Source organism: Impatiens glandulifera, chromosome 1 (genome assembly GCF_907164915.1).
Source record: "Impatiens glandulifera chromosome 1, dImpGla2.1, whole genome shotgun sequence".
In the NCBI taxonomy this organism is placed as follows: domain Eukaryota; kingdom Viridiplantae; phylum Streptophyta; class Magnoliopsida; order Ericales; family Balsaminaceae; genus Impatiens; species Impatiens glandulifera.
This window is the reverse complement of record NC_061862.1, coordinates 127106901-127128527: the sequence shown is the minus strand read 5'-3', so window position 1 is coordinate 127128527 and position 21627 is coordinate 127106901. Positions and strand designations below refer to the sequence as shown.

General features: G+C 30.3%; 1 protein-coding gene across 1 annotated transcript; it reads left to right on the top strand.

The window, feature by feature from the left end:
• Positions 1–2783: 2783 nt before the first annotated feature.
• Positions 2784–6085, top strand: LOC124942805 (myb-like protein X). Its single transcript, XM_047483365.1, has 5 exons — positions 2784–2873; positions 2962–3072; positions 3358–3513; positions 3621–3700; positions 5932–6085. The coding sequence occupies exons 1-5, from the start codon at positions 2784–2786 to the stop codon at positions 6083–6085; spliced, it is 591 nt and encodes a 196-aa protein (XP_047339321.1).
• Positions 6086–21627: the final 15542 nt, after the last annotated feature.

Below are 21627 nucleotides of genomic sequence, written 5' to 3'. Positions count from 1 at the left end.
AAGACGCGGTTTACAACTATCGCGTTTTACTGTAAAACGCATGAGTTAATAATCACGTTTTATATAAAACACAATAGTTGTAAATCGAGTATTTTCATTAACGAGAAATACCACTCTCGCGTTTCATCTAAAACACGTGAGTTCATAAACATGTTTTAGAAGAAAATGCGAGAGTAGTATTTCTCGTCTTTAAGCGGTAAAGTGGGTGTTTTGGGGATAATACGGACATTTCGTAGGGCAAAAGGCCATTTTTTCAAGGAATATCAAGCGTGGGTCTTTTTTAGAGTTATGGGTCTCATTAGGGCCATTTCATCAAATTTCCCTCATAAATAATTTCAAAACTTTCTCCCCTAATTTAATAAAATTGATAAAATTACTATCTGAAGTATTTATATTTTAAATTTCTTATCGTCTTCCATTTAAAGAAAAACCCTACCCACGAGGGAAATTTGATGAAATGGCAAGGATAAGACCCCTAATTCCAAAAAAGGCCCACGCTTGATAAACTTTGCAAAAAGGACCTTTTCGCCATGAGAAATGTTCGTCTTGCCCCTTGCGCGACCACTTTACCACTTAAAGACGCAAAATACCACTCTCGCGTTTTCATCAAAAATGCGTTTATGAATTTTCGCGTTTTTGATGAACATGCGAGAGTGATATTTCGCGTTAATAGAAAGACGTGATATTGTAAAACACGTTTATGAACTCACGCATTTTATAATAAAATATGATAGTTGTAAATCGCGTCTTTCAATGTTTATATACATAATCTGCCCCTCATTTTAAAAAAAAACTTTCCATTCACGACTCTCGACTCTCTCACTTTCCATTCACGACTCTCCAACAATCAACTTCATATTTACAACTCTCGACTTTCCATTCCAAATTCCAACTTTGTTCAACATCATCAAAGATCAACTCTCATCATCGTTTGTCGTCCGTCTCTTCGATCATATATTAGGTGAGTTTAGGGTTTGGGGTTTAGGTTTAATCTGTAATGTTCTTATTATTTTGTCATTTATATTTATGGATATTGATGTATAATCCTTAGCTTTTAGGGTTTATGTGTGTATATGATGTTACTTATCCAATGTTCTTCACTCACGAGTATTATATCAGTGTTCTTCTTCTGCATGCATGCATGATTTAGGGTTTATAATAACCGTGAATTCTATTCACGAGTATTGTACCTATATGTATTGTACGTTTTTACTTTATTTGAATTGTTTGTTAATGTTTTATCCAATTTCCTCATATTCTTTGATGTTGCTTACTTAAATTGTTATGTTATGTAGTTTAGGTAATTATAATGTTCTATATTTTAGGTAAATATAATGTTCTCGAGTTACTTATTCCAATGTTGTTTCTTTTTTTTTAGATGGAGTCCACCACAATTCCTGAGTTTGTTGGTAGGGTCTCATGGAAAACCAATATCTCAAACATTTCCACCAAGTTTGCTGCAATGAATCTAATGGAAATGGTAGAGAAAAATCAATTCCAATTTTTATTCAAAGGATCCACATTACTGTTGTTCTCAGAAATGATAATACATCAAATTATCCTCAGGAAGAGCAACTCAATTTCTATGGAGATGAAGTTCCTCGTGAATGGAGAGGAAGTGTTCTTCGGGATGAAGGAGTTTTCCTTGGTCATAGGCCTCAATATTGGGAGATTCTCTACGATGGAAACCATTTTCAATCAAGTTGAAGAATTTCCATCTTTAGTTGTCAAATATTTTAAAAGTAATATGATTGTAAGAACAGCAGACCTTCACTCAAAATTTGTGTCATGCTCTGATAAGAAAGGTACATGGAAATTGGGGTTGGTATACTTGGTTTGCCATTATCTTTTCACCTTTGACCCAAAGAGGATATTAAATATCAAACTCTTCAGCATGGTTGAGGACATCGATACTTTCCTCCAATTTCCATGGGGAAAGTTGTCCTTTAGAGCAGCCTGAAGGGTTTAAACATGGACCTAAAACACTACAAGTCGCTATATCTGGAGAAGAAGAAAGTCATCGAGAAGAAGAACAAAGACAAGAATGTCGATATTTCTTATACCGTATATGGGTTCACACTAGCCTTACAAGTGTGGACCTATGAGATTATCAAAACATTTGTGCCCAAAATTGCAAGGAATACGATGCTTCAAGCGCATAAGCATGTCTGCCCATGCCCAAGTATATAATATAGTACAAATCTAGCAGGAAGAGCACCGCCTCTGATCATCATACTGCCCTACAAGGCAAGATTATCAAGAAGATAAAATTGTCTAAAGAGGATAAGATCTTATATGTTGGGGAGGACTTTGAAGATATGAAGATGTAGTTTCTCCCAAACCTGACATGAGGAAGAAACGAAAAATTACTCACCCTAGAACCTCTCATTATGTTCCTGCCAAACCTTCCACGAGGAGAAGAACCTGCATCCCTACCCCTAGCCCTAACAACTCTTATATTGTTGAGAGCGACACCGGGACTCAAGATCAAATGACTCAGCATCAATAAACCTCATGTTGATGATGGCCCTCAAATGACTCCAACAACAATAACTCCTCATAATAGATGTAGATTGGATCAACTAACGAATGATCTAAATGAACTAAAAACTGAAATGAGAACTGAAATAAATCTCATTAAAGAGATTTTAAACCAAATACAAGAATAGTTTGGCATATTATTCGTCACAATTGGGGAGGAATAGAGAAAGAGAAGATTGAATGAGGAATATGTGGATGTTCTTCTAGAGAAAAAGAAGGTGAATTAGGAAGATTTGGAGGAGATGAATGAGGAATATTTGAAGGAGGTGAATGAGGAAGATTTGGAGAAGGTGAATGTGTTGATTGAGGATATGGTGAATGAGAATATTAAGGTATGTCTAATTCAAGCATTTTGTCAAATTCAAGCATTTTGTCTAATACAAGCATTTGGTCTAATTCAATCATTTTATCTTTTTTTAGGATGTGGTGGATAAATTGAATGATAAAGACAAGGATAGGCTTGTGAAGCTGAAGGTTGAGGATGTGGAAGAGAAGAAGAATGAGGATGTGGTGAAGAATGAGAATATTGAGGTATGTATAATTCGAGTATTTTATCTAATTCAAGCATTTTTTATAATGCAAGCATTTTGTCTAATTCAAGCGTTTTGTATAATTCAAGCATTTTGTCTAATTCAAGTATTTGGTCTAATTTAAGCATTATGTATAATTCAAACATTTGGTCTAATTCAAGTATTATGTATAATTCGAGCATTTTGTCTAAATCAAGCATTTTGTCTAATTCAAGTGTTTTAATAATTCGAGCATTATGTATAATTCAAGCATTTTGTATAATTCAAGCATTTTGTCTAATTCAAGGATGTGAATGAGAAGGTGGATGATACGAATGATATAGACAAGGAAGACAAGCAGAAGTTAGATGTGAATGAGAAGGTGGAGGATGTGAATGATATAGACAAGGAAGACAAGCAGAAGTTGGATGTGAGGGAAAAGAAGGAAGAAAAGAAGAATGAGGTATGTATAATTCGAGCATTTTGTATAATTCAAGCATTTGGTCTAATTCAAACATTTGGTTTAATTCAAGCATTTGGTCCAATTCAATTATTTTTGTTTAATTCAAGGATGTGAATGAGAAGCTGGAGGATGTGAATGATAAAGACAACGTGGTCAATGAGAATAAGGATGTGAATGATATAGAAAAGTAAGACAAGCAGAAGTTAGAGGATGATGTGTTTGTACAGAATTTGGAGAAGAAGGAATTCATGTAGAAGGTGGAGAATGTGAAAAAGGTGGAGGAGGATGTATTTGTGGAGAAGGTTAAGAAGAAGGAAGACAATGTATAGAATAAGAAGATGGTGTAGAATAAGAAGGTGGTGTAGAAGAAGAAGGTGGAGGATGATGTGTTTGTGGACAAGAAGAAAGACAAGGTGCAGAATAAAAAGGTGGATGTGGTGGTGCAGAAGAAGGACAAGCAGATGGTGAAGGAGAATGTGGTGGAATTGCACGATCTAATCCATGTCCAATTTAAGAGAAAGAGGTTGAGGTCGAAAGTACTACTTAGTCCCTACATCGACCTTGCTGGAAAAAAATGAGGGTCAAAGATTCAATCAATGTAGATCCTATGATGAAATTTGATCTGAAACTGCTGAAAGAGTTTATGAAAGAGTTGGGGAAAAAAGTCAATGTAAACAATTGGAGCTCAATACTGGCACTACAGGCTATAAATTCTTTGATATAATGCTGAGAACAACTAAGTGGCTCATTAATGAGGAGATCAATGTCGGATGTGCTCTGTTAAGAAAAAGACATGAAGGATTTCGCAATAACAGATTGTCAACTCGCCCCTAAGTTTTCATCATACTATGATGAATTTACTAAAGTTGATCCAAAACAATTTGAGTTTTATGAATCCATTTTTGAGTACTACCATGGTCAGAAGGAAAGACATATGTCGATGTGGAACACTATTGATGACATTTACGTGCCCCTCAACCTCGAGATGAAGCACTAGGTACTATGTGTTGTGCGAATTAAAGAATGGAGAATTGACATTTATGATTGCGATCAGTCAATTTACAAGGACAATTTTGCACAATTCATGACACTCATGTGTGAAATCATGTCGCACTTTTTTCATAAAACAATGTCTTAGTTGAAATTTCTAGGTATCCTAAGATGAACATGGGCACTTTAACATTTCATAGAATCCCACATCCAAAAGTACCAAAAGCAAAAATAAGTGGGGACAGTGGCATTTTTGTATTAATGTATATAGAGTACCTGACTACTAAACTTGATCTAGAAAATTTCATATCAGATAACGTGAAATTTTTTAGAGAAAACTGGTCAGTCAGGTTGTTCCACCAAATTTTAGAGACATGAAGTGTTATTGTTGTAATATTATTGTAATATGTTGAAACAATTCACTATACTGTTGTAATATTATTGTATAATGTTGAAACAATTCATTATATTGTTGTAATATTATTATAATATGTTGAAACAATTCACATCAATAAGAAATATCAAGGTTTATAACAATATTCGTGAGTGAGTTATGTTGAACTACGTGAATTGATGATACAACATAACTCACGAATATTGTACTATTTGTGAGTTATATTGTAATATGTTGTATCATGAACTACAGAAAATATTACAACATAACTCACGAATATTGTAATATTTGTGAGTTATGTTGTAAAATGCGTGAGTTGATGATAAACCATATTACTACATAACTCACGAATATTACAATATTCATGAGTTATGTTGTAAACTACGTGAGTTGATGATACACCATATTACAACATAACTCACAAAGTTTACAATATTCGTGAATTATGTTGTAATATTCATGAGTTGATGATACAACATATTACAATATAACTCACGAATATTTCAATATTTGTGAGTTAGGTTGTAATAATCTGAGTTGATGATACACCATATTACAACATAACTCACGAATATTAAACATATTGTAATATTCATGAGTCACTGATATCTCTTTACCAATAAAAAAATGAACATTGTAATATGCATATAACCAAACTAAGAGCCATTGTTTGAAGTAAATTTAGAAAATAGATTTATTCATACAATACAATAGAATTATTCATACAACATTATATTAGGGAAATGCCATTCTACACATAAAAATCCAATGAAGCATAACCAAGGAAGAGTTTGCTGGAAGAGTTTCATGCAAATCCAATAAAATAACTTTCCCAAAAGTTTGCTGCAATGGATCTAATGGATAGGATCCCCCTATCCAATAGGTCAATTAAAACAAACTTGTGGACAATTCTTGGCACATTGTATTTCCATGAAACCTACCAGTAAACTCATCCTCAGTAACTATTTTACAATACAATAAAATTATTCATACAACATTATTTTAGGGAAATGACATGCCACACATGAAAATAGAATTGTGGATGCTGCTGCTGTTAGGATGATGTTGGATGTTGCTGTTATGATGATGGTTTATGCTGCTTCTAGGATGATAAATAATGCTGATGTTAGAATGACGGTTGATGTTATTGCTGGGATGATGGCTGATACTGCTGCTGCTACTAAATGATGGAAATCCAATGAATCATAACCGAGGGGAGATTGCTGGTAGAGTTTCAGGAAATCTAATGCAGCAACTTTCCTAGAAGGTTGTTACAATAGATCTAATAGGTAGGAGCCCCTTATCCAATAGGTCAATTGAAGCAAACTTGTGGATAATTTATGGCACACTATATTTCATTGAAACTTACCAGCAAACTCCTCCTCAGTAACTAAGAATATGACCTAGTTATACTATAACCAACATAGTGTTTATAATCACTAACTAAGAAATCATCAAATCAAATAACATAAAATAAACATACCTATTTGAGAACGAAGAGTCATGGGTCATCAAACAGAGAGGTCGTGGTCGTGGTCGTGTCAATGGGAGGGATAAGGTTTCGGGGGATGGAGAGTAAAGTCGTCATGGATTGTAGAGAGAGTTGACAGTGGTGAATGGAAATGTTTTTTTATAAAATTAAGTCAAATTAAATACATTTATATATGATGAAAGATGCGGTTTACAAATATCGTGTTTTACTGGAAAACGCGTGAGTTAATAATCGCGTTTTATATAAAACGCGATAGTTGTAAACCGTGTGTTTTCATTAACGAGAAATATCACTCACGCATTTCATCTAAAACGCGTGAGTTCATAAACGCGTTTTAGAGGAAAACGCGAGAGTGGTATTCCTCGTCTTTGAGCGTAAAGTGGGCGTTTGGGTAAGACAGACATTTCGCATGGCGAAAAGGCCTTTTTGCAAGGTTTATCAAGCATGGGACTTTTTTGGAATTAGGGTCTTATCAAGGCCAATTCATCAAACTTCTCACCCACGACGGCCAACTGGTAATCTAAAACCCACACACCTTATTGTCCTGAATGAGCTTGAGGGAGAAGATGCCGCCAATCAGCAGATGATCGATTGCTTCATCCAAATCCTAGCGAAGGTCATCGGAAGGTAATATATTGTGGAAATTAAACCTCTAATAAGTTATGACTTATTCATTATCTATTAGTTTTTGTTCATAACTGAGGAAGCAAAAAAGAAGATTTACAATATTTCTTATTTTGGATTTGGATGTGAAATTGTTGAGGAGACATCTTGTAAGCTTGAAGGTATGCTCTTTTTTTATATTATTTCTGTTGTGAAAAATATGAAATTCCTTGTTTTTGATGCTTAACAATAATGAACTCTATTGCAGGTTTGTCCATTTATTTATATAGCACTTCTATTTTTAGCCTTATGTAGGTAGAAAAGGACTATGAAAGAGAAGAAATGAACTTAGTACCATATTCATATATTTTTTGCCTTATGTAGGTAGAAGTTGAGTTGAACACATTCGTATCAAACTATTGTAAAAGAATTATCAAATTGTGAAATGGATATTGAGGTATTTGAGAGGAAATGTCAAAAACATGTTTGCGTTTGACAATGATAATATTATGCTTTTAAAGTATTTAGATGCTGATATGGCAGGATATGTGAATGATGTAGATACTTAATTACTTTGTAGAAAACAAAATTATTTAATGGTAGGACTCAAAAAATGCATTGCCTTATCAAGGGCCCAATTGTTGTTTAGGGCTCAAACTTGAGACGATTTTATATTTCGTGCTCCAAATGGCACAAAAATCGAAGTTCGATCCCTATTTTATAAAATCGTCACAAATTCAATTCCCAAATAACAATTGGGCCTATTATCATCATATGGTTGAAAATTTTCTTAATTGAAATAGGAGTTAATAAATAGGATTAGGTGGTAAATTGTTATAATTGAAGTTTTGTTAATGCTGAAAACACATCCATATCCAGTACAATTGGATACAATAGACGTTGTAGGAGATAAAGTGAAAATTGTGATCTACTATACATATTTATTTAAGTGGTCTGATATGATTAAGGGGTGGTTGCCTATTAATAAGGTTGAAGATTGCAAATAAGGTGTAGATGTTCTTGATATGATGACGAGGTTGTTGTCTATTAATAAGGTTGAATATTTCTATTAAGGCGTTCTTGTGCATATTAATTAAGTCATGACGGGGAGATTTGTTGAAATGTCATATCTTAATTGATAAAACACTAAATTGATTTATTCTTCCAAGATGTATTCTTCTTGGAAATGATAAATTTGCTTAGAAATGATCACACCTATTGAAAGTATTATCACTATCTCAGATGTGGTGTGGTCCTAAGAAGAAACTTATATTCATGACATTACATCCTCCATTTAATCAAATAATTCACTATTAATCGACTAATTCAATCACAATATTACCCTGAACCTTAATTCAAAAGAATGGTTCTTGTTGTATTTTCTTCCTTTTGCAAATGAGCCATTCAATTTTTTATTTAGTTTGATTTTGCTTATCTGCCAATTTAACACATATCATTAGAGATGAAACATGACAACTAGATATTGTATAGAATGGTTCATGTTGCATTTTCTTCCCTTTGCAAATGGTCATTCATTACTCAATGCAGCTCAACAGGTTAATCTGGAGCAATTTCTTATTTAGTTTGATTTTGCTTATCTGCCAGCATACTGAAGTTGTTCTGTATGTGGCTCAATGAAATTCAGTCCATCTTGGCAATACATTGAGACTTTTCTTCAGTCAAAAGAACATCTTAGGAATATAATAGACTTATATTAAATGTCTCTCGTAACTGTTATTGGCTTCCCATGTCAATGGAGTTACAAATCAATAGAGATGAAACATAGAAAATATGAAAATGGCTAATGTAGAGAGACCATGCTTTATAAAAATGGTTTCAAGAATTTGTTCGAGATGGTCTTCTCGATAGCTGTTGTTGTTTTGGTTATATGAACTTATCTTAACAAAGTATTGTTAATTAATGATCTCATAATTTGCAGTGAAATTGTTTGTGAATGGAGAGATTGTCCAAAGATCACCGGAAAGACAAAGAAGAGTAGAGAGCTAGTAGAACAAATCAAAAGGAAAATTTTGAGAAAATCAATACAATTTTCTCTTTAGGTATAAACCAGTTCAAGTCAACATATTTTTGTTTGTGAAATTCTCTTCAAACTTAACAAATCATAAGGGCCTTATCTTCTTCCAATTTAATAAATCAAAAGGAAAAATTTCGGCAAAGATTGACATGTTTAAATATTTTGATTGTGTCAAATAGGATTTCCTTGACTCTACCATGAACTTGGCCTCCTTATTAATCTAATCTTATAATGCATCTCAAGCATGACTATCTAAATCCTCATCAATGAGGACCTTAGATAGGGTGATTCATTCTCACCACAACTCTTCTTAATCATAATCCTCTCATCTCTGATTTTTGGGAGTCATATCATCAATCTCTATCCTTCCTCACTAAGATCCTTAATAACTTCACCAACTTCTTTGGTCAATAAATTAACAGTTAGAAAACTTTAACTATTTTCTCAAAAAGTACAAATTAGAGGCAGAACAATCCTAGTAAAATAAATGTCTTCCAAACAATTCATACCTATAACATAGCTTCCCACCTCCTCTCAAATGAAATCCAAAAAAAATGATAGTATATGGAAAATATTATGTGGGGTATGAGGAAAGCCAAAGCCAATGCTACAAATTATAGTCAATTTGCAGACCTAAAACATAAGGGAGCCAGGGTTTTTCAAAATGCTTAGGACCACAACCAAATCTTAGTTGCTTAAATTGTGGGTAAATTAGCCACTAAATCCCAACTCTCCATACCAGCAAAACCCTGGACCATTGTTCAAATTATAGTCTCAAAATACTCCTCCACCACACTACAAGTCTACAATGATACAATCAATGGTGCCCGAATAAGGTTTTCGCAATCTTCATATAGATTTTAAAATCAAGGGATCAAAGGTGAACACAAGTTACAAAAAAAATAGTGACCCTAATATTGCGGATTCTAACAGAACACTTTCCACTCACAACATCATACATACACACAATATTGATAATGTGCTCGGTGCAATAACAACAATGAATCAACTTCACACATTTTTCTCCACTGCTGGTTCCAGCTGGCCCCTCACCTTTGAACAAAACCTGGACTTTTCACCACTTGGATTAGGATTAATATCTTCAACAGATAGATAAACAACTCTTTTACTTCATCGTATAATCATCGTCTACAAATTTGGGAATGCAGGAACAAAGGTTCAATGGACCGATTCCATGTTCCCATTCATTTTTTCCAAAATAGTCATTTTCGGTTCGTTTATTCTCAATCTAGCCACAATCAATATTTAAACTGTTTTTTTTTTTAAATAATGTTTTTATACTTTTTAATAATATTATTCAATTATTTTATTATTAATATTAATTTAATAGATAATTAATTTAAAGTATTTTTAAAAAACAAACATAATATACTATTTAATAATTAATAAAAATCTTATCATTAATAAATATTACAAATAAAAAAAATACTACAATTACTTAAAAATTAAAAATCTTTTCAAAAATCTTTATTATGAGTTTGGCAATCTTATAAGTAATAGAGATTTGTGAAAAGATTTTGGTTATCTTATCCCTAACAAAATTTTTAAAAAGAGTAATGAAGAGGACAAAATCATGGAAGATGTGATCAAGATGGTCATATAAAATGTAGCACCTGATGTGCCCAATAATTTTTTTTTTTTTTTAAGTAGTTGTAGAATTTTTTAATTGTAAGATTTATTAATGGTAAGATTATTAAATAGTATATTATGTTTTTTTTAATATTTTAAATTAATTATTTATTAAATAAATATTAATAATAAAATAATTGAATTAAATTATTAAAAAAATATAAAAACATTATTTTAAAAAAATGAGTTTAAATAATGATTGTGGCTAGTTTGAAAATAAACGAACAAAACATGGCTAGGTTGGGAAAAATAAATGGGAACATGGCTACTTAGGGAATTAGTCTTGTGTTCGATAGGTCTTGAGCAAAATAAAAATAGTCTTTTTTTTTCCGTAAAGTTATATATAATTCTTTATTGTTTTTTAGTGTATATATATTTATTTTTATGATTTATAAATAAATAATATTTTGATAAAATATTAACTTTTACCATATATAAATAGTTTGAATATCCTTAATTATATATAAAAGAATTAATAATTAAATACTGAATAGTCCTTAAAAGTTTGGATATTAGACTACTTGGTCCCTAAACCAAAATAATAGAACCCGTTAATCCCTATCGTCCAAAACTGTTAGTCAAAATTCTTTTGACTGTTAAATAATCACCATTTTGCCCTTACTTTTTTTTAAATTAAAACTTAACCTAACCTAAATCTAATCTAATCTAACATAAATCCACAGTCGAAGAGATCTCCCATCGAAGCTAGTCGAACTCCTTCTCCCAAATCGGGATTTGAAGACGAATCCATAGTGCAAGCGATTGACGACGACCTGGGCGACCTCGACTGGGCGACTGAGGCAAGCGAACGAGCGACTGAGGCGATCGACGGAATCCACAGTGGTGCAGGCGGCGAGCGAATGAACACATGGACGAAATCGATCAAATAACGACATGCTTTACCCCCAAGCCAGTTAAGTTCTTAGAATTTACCCAAACGTTTACGATTGAGCTGCAATGGAAAGAACGGAAGACAGTGGTATATGATGTCGATGGAGATAAAGTTAGCTTACTAGATTTGCACAGTTGGGCTTATCAGCGATTATTAGTAAGTTCTTCAACACTTGTTCGATTTAGAACTGTAAGTGGGTTGAAAATAGATAGTGACTGTGACCTACTAGATTTACTATTCATTGCTAAGGGGGAAGAATTTCTGAAAATATTAGTAGAGGAAGAAGTGTTGGTTCCTCTATGTTACATTTCATGTGTTGACATTGAGGCCAATGAACAAACTGATGGTGATGTTGTTCAAGATGATGCAAATGTGGGGCTGGATGAGGTTGTTGGGCAAGTGGACGTTGGACTGGATGAGGATATTGGGCTGGAAGATGGTGTTGGGCTAGAAGATGTTGTTGGGCTGCAGGGTGGTGTTAGGATAGAAGAGGCTATTGGTGAGGAAACTGATAGTGAGAATGATGATGATTGTGGTGAGGAAACTGATAGTGGTGATGTTGGGCTAGAAGAAGGAGTTATCACTGATAGTGAGGATGATGATTACATCTTCGGGGAGGAATATATAGAAGAAGATCTATATGAGGAGGATGACAAGTGGTCTAATATCAGTAGCGAGATTGAGTCATCAATGCAGGAGAAAGATCCGGTTGAATTGCCAAAGAAAAGAAAGAGGACTGATGTGAATGGAGTTCCTTTTCATGTTAATGGTGATGAGGAAATTGAATTTGAAGTTGGGAACATGTTTGATGGGCAAGAAGAATTTAAGGCTGCTTTGAAAGACTATAGCATCGAAGGTGGCTACAAGCTTAAGTTTTTGGGTTGGGTCTTCATTCCCCCTTCACTTGCAAAACATGCATACTCTTCACTTGCAAAACATGCATACTGTAATGGAATTAGTCCCACTTCTGATTGATCTCTTTCAAACTAATAGACAATGCTTTATAATTAATTGCTGAACAGAATCCTTAGGTCACTTAAACATAAACCATAACAGACCATGCTTTATAATTAATTGCGAGTAATTGCTGAAATAGAATGTCACATACAATCCTTAGGTCACTTAGACATAAACCATAACAGACCAACACTTAATCTCTTTTTTTTATCATAATTCATCCAATTATATTTACAAAATTATTTTAAAAATCATAAAATAAAAAAATATTATATCTAAACTAATTATAAAATAGAAAACAATAAATATATGTATAGTTATTTATTATCTCTCATATTTACTACAATATATAAAAGTCGTATTATTTTTATATTTATTTTTTTTTTTAAAAAAACTTCCTTCATCTTTTACATTAAATGAGCAATCCTTGATTCGCAGACGTTGAATAACAACTTCCTCTAGAAAAATCTTTAACAATTTCGAGCTGGAGCTGATGGAATTCGAAGGCGATTTCACTCCCTCTTTCGACCCCGTGATAAGCTTTCTATTCTATCTTTCTCGAACCAAAACAGCATATACTTCACGAATCCTAAATTTGTTTTCTCTTATGGTCAAGGAGATGAGATGGATTAGCTATATGATACATTGCAAGAAAAATGAATAAGATTTTAGTTATAATTTCTTTGAGACATGTAACTAATAATAAAAGCACAACTTGAACTGAGGTTGATAGTGGCACCAACTATTTAGAATATTTTGGGTTTATTGTGCTGTGAAAATTGACAGTATAACATTAATAGGAAGTTTCTAGAATTATTAAGGCAGTATTGGAAGGTTAATTATGATACGGAAAAAGAATTAAAGAATATAGAATGTAAAAATGCTAAAGAAAGAAATCATGAATGGGGACAAGAGGGTTAGAGCATAAGTTGAAAAAAAGGAGTAGAAGGAAGGTCTATATTGGATAACCAATAGATTATTAGAATGTTAAGGATAAAAGAGTTTGACTTAATGTTTGATTGGTTATTTAGTTTTTTGATTAGATTTTAGTTGGTTTCTTGGATATATATATATAAACTTTTATGTTGAATTGTTTTCTTGGTTGTTTGATGTATATATTTTTTGTCGTATGCTTAACGACAAATTTTAACACATAAACAAACAAATAATTATGTTTTCTAAAAAAATAATAAGTAACAACATTCGTTTCTTCAAAAAAGAACTAATTTAACCTAGAGGGAATTTAATTTGATGATATATGCACACTAAACAAGTTTAATCACTAATGTAGAAATAATATAAATAATATTGATTGATGTATAGTGGTAGAAAATTAGGAAAGGACTAGTTTGTGAGTATATAATAGCATGTTGGTACCATTGATCTTCTGTTTAGAATTTGTGTTTCTATTGTTGGTATCAACAACTTTAGCTCTATGGTTGTTATCGATAACTACTTTTTTTCATTTTTTTCATTTTTTTTCATGTGTTCATCTAATAAAAATGTAGAAGACCTCTTGATTTGCATAGTTTCGAAAATTGTTGGCATAACCGTTGTCCCTTTACTCAACTACAAAAGTTTATGCATATGTGAGGACCAGATGTATTTCCAACAACATTCATTGTTACTGTATTTATTGGACAGAAAAAGGCGTGATATCAATGTTCACGTACATTTCTCCACATTTGAGTTTGGTGATCTTATGCTTGGCGAATGGCGATGGTAGTACCTTTAGAAGAACCACTTATAAAGCTGAGCTAAGTTATGCTCATATCTAATATAAAATCTAATAAGCTTTCAAACACAAAGTTAAATGAGACTATAGTTGATCGAGAAATGAGTGAAGAGATTGAAAATGAAGAAGTCGGTAAGTTAATGAGAAAAAAATGAAAAAAAAATGTTTTCTTATTAAATTTGTTATCATTTATTTATTTTGATTAATATAAAATAAATATGGATGAATTAGAGGATAAAGACAACCACTAAGGTACCTTCAACCCCATCTGCTCTAACAGTTGAAGAAGATAATTTAGGCGATGTAAAGAAATTTAATTAAATATGTTAAGCAGTAAAGTGATTGAGAAATTATTTTAAATTTATTTATTATTATAAAAAAAATGATATATTTTAAATAATATTTTAGAATCAACTTAATTAAAAAATATCAATTATATATATATATATATATATATATATATATATATATATATATTTAGAAGTTAGTGTTATTTAAAATTAATAATATAAGAGATAAAAAAAATAATATTGGTAGTTAAAATATGTAAATATTAATTTGAGTAAAGTGAAAATAAGATCAATACAAAAATTGATTGAATTTGTGGATAAATATTGAAAGGAGATAGTTAACTAATATTTAATACTTTATAGAATTAATATTAATATTTTTTAAATAAAAAATAAAAAATATTTTTTAACAATTATTAATATTATTTTTTTTAAAATAAAAAATATTATGTAAAATGATATTTTAAATTAATTATTTAATAAATATTAAACAAAAATAAATATATTTAACCAAATTTTTTTTTTGATTTAATATTAGTATTTTAAAAATATTAATTAATTTATATATATGCATCAAATAAATCTATAAAATATAATAAATAGATAATATATATAATTAAACCTAAAAAATATATATTTAATATTATAGTTATTCAGTACTTAAATTTCAGTCATAGTATTCAGATCTTAATTTTTAGTTTTATCAAACACAATTAGGAATTAGATTATGGATATATATGTATTGTCTTAATACTTTTTCAAAGTTATTATGAAAAATATTAAAATATTTTATTAGTTGTATAATTTGTATATATTAATGAATAATGAAATAAAAATGTAATAAAGGAAAAAATCAATTAATTAAATGAAATTAGAAATTAATTAATTTTCTTAAAAATAGTAATTTTATCATTATTCTAAACATAGAAATTTATTTTTTATAAAATTCTAATTCTATCTCTCCAGCTTACAAATGGTCAAATTTATTTTATTTTAAATATATCCTTTAATTATGAATGACAGCCAGAATTTTTTTTAAACTTTCTTTCCATTAATGAAGATTATTACATATTATTTTTATTTTGTAAATGTATCATTAATGATAATCCTAGATATACTTGAATATTATTAGCTTCTTGCTATATATTTCAGCATATTCTTCTTCATACAGCCATAATCATCTTCTTCTCTAACATGGACGGGCAGGCATTATCACTCTACCCTATTCGATGTGGGAGTTGCACACTTGAATTTCCTTCAGCAGAGAAATTGGTTAAGCATTTTACCGTTCACCACATCGGTCAGAGTCAGGGAATAGCACCTTCTACGGTTGTTAAGCCAGAGAAGAAACAGCCGGTTGACCCATTGGAGCTCACTCTTGCCCCACCTTCTCAGGAAGCTCCATTGTCTCTTGACCTAACCCTAGGTAATCCTTGGACCACTGCCTGGTCAGAGTCGTCATTCCCCGAGCCCCCGAAGAAAAATTAATTGTTACAAGATTGGTGAAGGAATGTGTTTATGTTGGATGGAAATGTTTTATTATTATTGTTGAATGGCGGGGTGAGAAACAAACAATTAATAAAATAAATTATTTTGAAAAATAATTCTATCACCGGATGGTAAACCATTCTAATTTAATTTATTTGTGTTAATTGAGTTATTCTATTGAGTTTATGATAAAATAAAATAAGTATAATATAAGTTTCATAACATTTATTCATAACAAATTTATTTTTTTATAATTTTAAGAAAATAATGTAAGTAGTTAACAATGAACGATTACAAAGGTATAAATTAAAGTTACGCTGAGCTTAAAAATATTTTGAAGTGTGCTTAAAGAAAATGAATTAAAAATTATGAATAAAATATATGCATAATTGTGAGTCTCTTTTCAAAATTAGATAAACAAATAATAAACTAGATCGAATAAATTTATTAAATTAGGGTTATTTTACTTTACTACACACAAATTCGTCTTTTTTTGGTGGACTTAATAAGCCCACCACAACCTAAATTAAATCCGTCCATAATTATAATAAGTATATTAAAAAGAGCTAAATATTATTTATTAAAAAAATTAAAAATAAATAAATCTTGATAATATGGAATTTTATATTTAATGAAATCAAATTAGTCACATAATCCATTCCAATAGAATAATTCTAACACGAACTAAAATATTTTTTTCTTAATAATATTGTTATGCATTACCAAATCTGCTAATGTAATTCAAAACAATTGTCCCGTTAGTAATTAGGATGGAGACAAATTTGTCCGATTATGAAAGGAAATGTTATTCAAACATTATTTCTGTTAGTAATCTTGTGACAAATGATTATTTAGCTATAACAAAAATTATCATTCAAAATATATATACTTAATCTTTTGGCAAGAATACATCTAAAACAATATTTTCCTTGATAATTTGTTTTTCAATAGTGTTGTATTAAAAAAAGAATGCGTCATTCAAAACCTTATTAGTTCATAATATAACTTTTGTAATAAAATCAACTGTCATTCAAAACATTCTTCGTTGTTATTAATATTGAGATCATACACTTATGCGACTGCCTAAATTTTTTTTTTAATGAAGATGGGTTTATTATTTAGTAAATGAAGTGTTTGAGTTATTTTAAAGAATGAATTCTCCATGAAAACAATTTGGTGGAAAATAATGTTTTAAATGGATCAAACAATTCATAAATAAGTTATTTAAAATGATTACCTAAATTGTGAATAGAATTATGAAGGCATGGTTTGTTTTTTTTGAGTTATTTAAATAATTTTAAAAATTCAAATATCATTTTACTTCATTTTATTTCTCTTTCATCAAATTACTCAATTTATTATCTATAATACTAAAATATCTTCTATTTAAAATTATTATTTTTTATTTTATTTTTATATATTAATACAATTTTAAGTTTTTTCACCGAAAAATATCTACACATTCTTAAAATCATCATTAATCATTAATTTTTTTCTCTCTATTATTAAAATAACATACATCTCATAATTTGGCGTATCTAATGTTGCGGAACAAGCTCATAATTTGTCGTATCTAATATTGTCTTTTAGAAGATTCTTATTTTTCGATGTCCAAAATGAGTTATTTTGTTGTTAGTATTCCAAATTATTGTTGTTTTACTTGATATAGCCATGGTTCGATTTTGGGTTATTTAAATAATCTAAGAAAATCAAACCTAATTTCCCTTTCTTTCTCATCCACCAATTCACTTAATTTATTTATTTTTTTAAATTATTTAATTTATTATCTAAAATATTAAAATACATTATATTTAAAATTATTATTTTTTATTTTATTTTTATATATTAATACATTTAAAGTTTTTTACCAAAAATATCTCCTTACTAATCATTATTTTTTTCTCTTTGTTAAACAAAATTCGCTCAAGAAGCCCATAATTTGTCGTATCTAATGTTTAGATCAAGAAAGATTTTTATTTTTCGATGTTCAATTGAATTGTTTTTTTTTTTGTTAGCATTCTAAAAGAGATTTGATTGAAAAGTATAAAAAATTGAAAGTTTGTGCCCACAGAAATTCACGGTTATGTGCAAGTCTCTTTGCATGGCTAACTAGTAACAACATTAATGAATTTTTTTGGGTACTTATAAAATCTTTGAACTCAAATCTCCTTCATTTTCCCTCGATTATCATTTTTTCCTATCCAACGCAATGAATGAATTTAATTTCTTTATTGGATTTCCACCCAAATTAGTTAATAAGACCCATCACTCTTTTAATAATTAAAAAAGGACATTTGATAATTTGAAAGATACTTTTAATCAATATTGCATTGCCTACTTCTGAAAAGATTTTTATTTTCCAGCACTTAACAATAATTTCAATTTTCCGATTATGTTATTAAACATTTTTTTTATCGTCCTCAATCAAGAGATATACTAAGATAAACCACAACATGGGTTCGAAAATGCATGTTATATGGTTAGCAAGATGGTGTTAAATGAGTGTGTTTGAAATAAAATAAATACGTACTTATTCAATTTTATCAATTGTTCTAGAAGCATGACAATATTGATTAGAATCTCCATATATTTAATTATCTCCATTTGATTTCCTTGTCCAAACAACAAAGCAACGTCTCCTAATAAAAGATTTGAAATTTTTGTTCATACTCTTCCGATTTTAATACTTGCAAGTTCACAAAGATGAATGTTTTCCACAATTATTTTCATAAGACCTTCAATAGAAAGTGCAAAAAGATACAGTAATAAATGGTCTCATTGTTTTATTACTCTCGCCGATTTAATAAATGGAAGTAGAGGTTTAAACTGTTTAATTCAGTCGGTTTTTTACTGAAAATTTCATCCCAATTGTTTAGTCGATTGATGAATTTTATTCTTTGAATAATTAACAAAATAAATAAATAAATAAAAATTGAGTATGACAACTAAAGCATTAAAAACTAATTTATAAACATTCGTGTAAATAAGTTTTTAATAATTTACTAATTTGTTTATAAAGATGTAATTATATATGTAAATGTGTCAAAAGTGACAAATTCATTACACAAACGAGTATCATGTGGGAAATGAATAGCAAGTAACCAACCATGCAATCAGAACTAGAGTCAGCCCACGGGTTAGGCAATCCATTTAATAAAAAATATTATGATATTTAATTAAATTTATTAATTATTTGAAGATAAAAGTGTGTAGTATAACGTTGACCGATGAAATTTAAGATTTTTTAATTTGGTTATAGATTCAAAACATTTTTTTAACATTTTTTTAAAGATAAAATTAGGACCGCCAAAACTTTCCACGTTTATCTACCTAGGAATGGAGCAACCCAATCTTCGCGACGGACATAATCAGAACATAACATGTGATATGTTATTCTAAAGTAGTTGGACTTTTATAAGATTTACATTTAGCCAAACACGCACACAATTTATATAAGTAAGTTACACAAAAATAGATAGATCCATGTCTACGTTGCCACAATTTTATGATCCGTCGGCGTGACCCAATAGTTATCCTCAGGAGTTTTCACATAAAATTTTGTTTAGGGCTTGACGGCTTGATTTGTAATGTGGTTTTGTGCGTAGATTCTACTATCACTATGTGAAGATGTATTGAGGTATCTGAGAACACAAATTACGCACACAACTTCGACAATTTTTAAAAGGTGCTTAAATACCTGTGTCTTATATATTTTAGTGTAAAATAATTAAAATTAATGGAATTAAATGTTCCAGTATGTGCAGTGGCGAATCCAGAGCTAAATTTCAACGGGTGCTCCAAAATTTATCTAAGTATAATTTTTTTTTTACTATATAACACTTATATTAAAAATAAAAGTATAATTAATAATGTTAATAATAAAGATACAAAATCACGTCGATACTAATAAAATATTTATCTTTTTACAATTCAACTAGTACTAGACGTACAAATAAATGGAGACAATTGAGTTCTTTGGGTGTTCATTTGTTGAAAATATTGTAAAATCTGTTCATTTTTAATTGTGGCAAAAATGTCTTTCTTGATGTATACTACCAAACTGTCATTCATCCACTCATCATCCATTCTATTACGTAAATCAATCTTGATAATTTCATCACAAAAAAGACCCTTTCAACATAAGCAGTCGTAACATGTAAAATCAATGCTAACTCAATCAACCGATATACCAATATAAAAACTCTATATTTCCTAATTTCAACCATCTTCTTAGCCAGACTTCTCAAATATGTAACCATGATCTCTTCTGCATTAAGAATCATCTATTTTTCCGAGATATATTATATTACTTCATTAAGGAAAATATTTATTTACATTACATTATTCAAATAAAACAACACATGGTGTAAACAAAGCTTATTATTCTATTCCTATTTTACCCTAAGTCTTAGACCATATATATATTATTTTATTTTAAGCATTTGATCACCTTAAATAAAGTACACAATCATTTTACATTTTCCCACTTATTTCTCAATTTTACCCCTATCATCTACATCTATGTACTGTAGTGATAGGGAAGACTATAGAAAAGAGGCCAACTTTAACTTGTATTATTACTTTTTTTTTAAAGTGGTTCCATTAATATTCCACGATTAGTGATGGAAATTCCATTTCTCCTCTTCATCGTCGACGGCGTGGACGGGCTAAAACTCTAAATCTTATTATTGCCCGCCATAGCTACTGTTGCTGCTGCAAGAGTCATCGGAGATTACTTCGGAAATATTTCTTCTTTGTACTAACAATATGTCATTAGAAAACACATATTATAAATACAATTTTTTTTTTTGGTGAAAAGAGAAAAATCCATATCAAAAATTGAAAAAGTCAGAGAGTACTTGAGCCCTTGTTTCACCCCATTGGATCCGTCACTGATTATGTGTCATGTAACCTTGTGAGCAGTTCACATTTTTATACAATAAGAGAATGTGAGGATGAACCGTCTATATTATTTTTTACACCGCACGCAATTGATACTTATTTAATTTTGTATATTTTACACGTGTATGCTCATATACTAAATAGGCAATGATCGACCTTCTTCTAACCTCGATCAAATCCATATCCTATTTGGGTCTTTGTAGATGGATAACCGAAGCGGCCCAGATCTGCTGTCTAAGTATATATCCATTAATTTTCCCCTTATTTAAAATCCTTATCTCTCTAGATGAAAAATTAGTTTCTCTCTATAGTGAAGAATTTTGAATAAGGGACAGTTAGTGGGACATCTGATGAGACAACAGATTAGGACTCAATCTAAGTATCCATACTTTAAAGATAAGGTTGGATCAGATATCACAACTTTATGTCCCAGTTGCTGTATCAGAAGACATACAATGTAGTTTTAAAATAAATAATTGAAGCCCTATTTTTCAAGTTTGGATCAGTTGTCCCCACTTGCTGTCTCATTTATCAAAACGATACTCTCATTTATCAACACGACGACATTTTGATTAATGAGACAAATAAATGAAACCCTATTATCTCATTTGCTTCTTAATATATTTCTTATCAAATCTCTCTTTCTGCCTCTAATGCCGTACTAACACTACTCATCTCTACTCTGA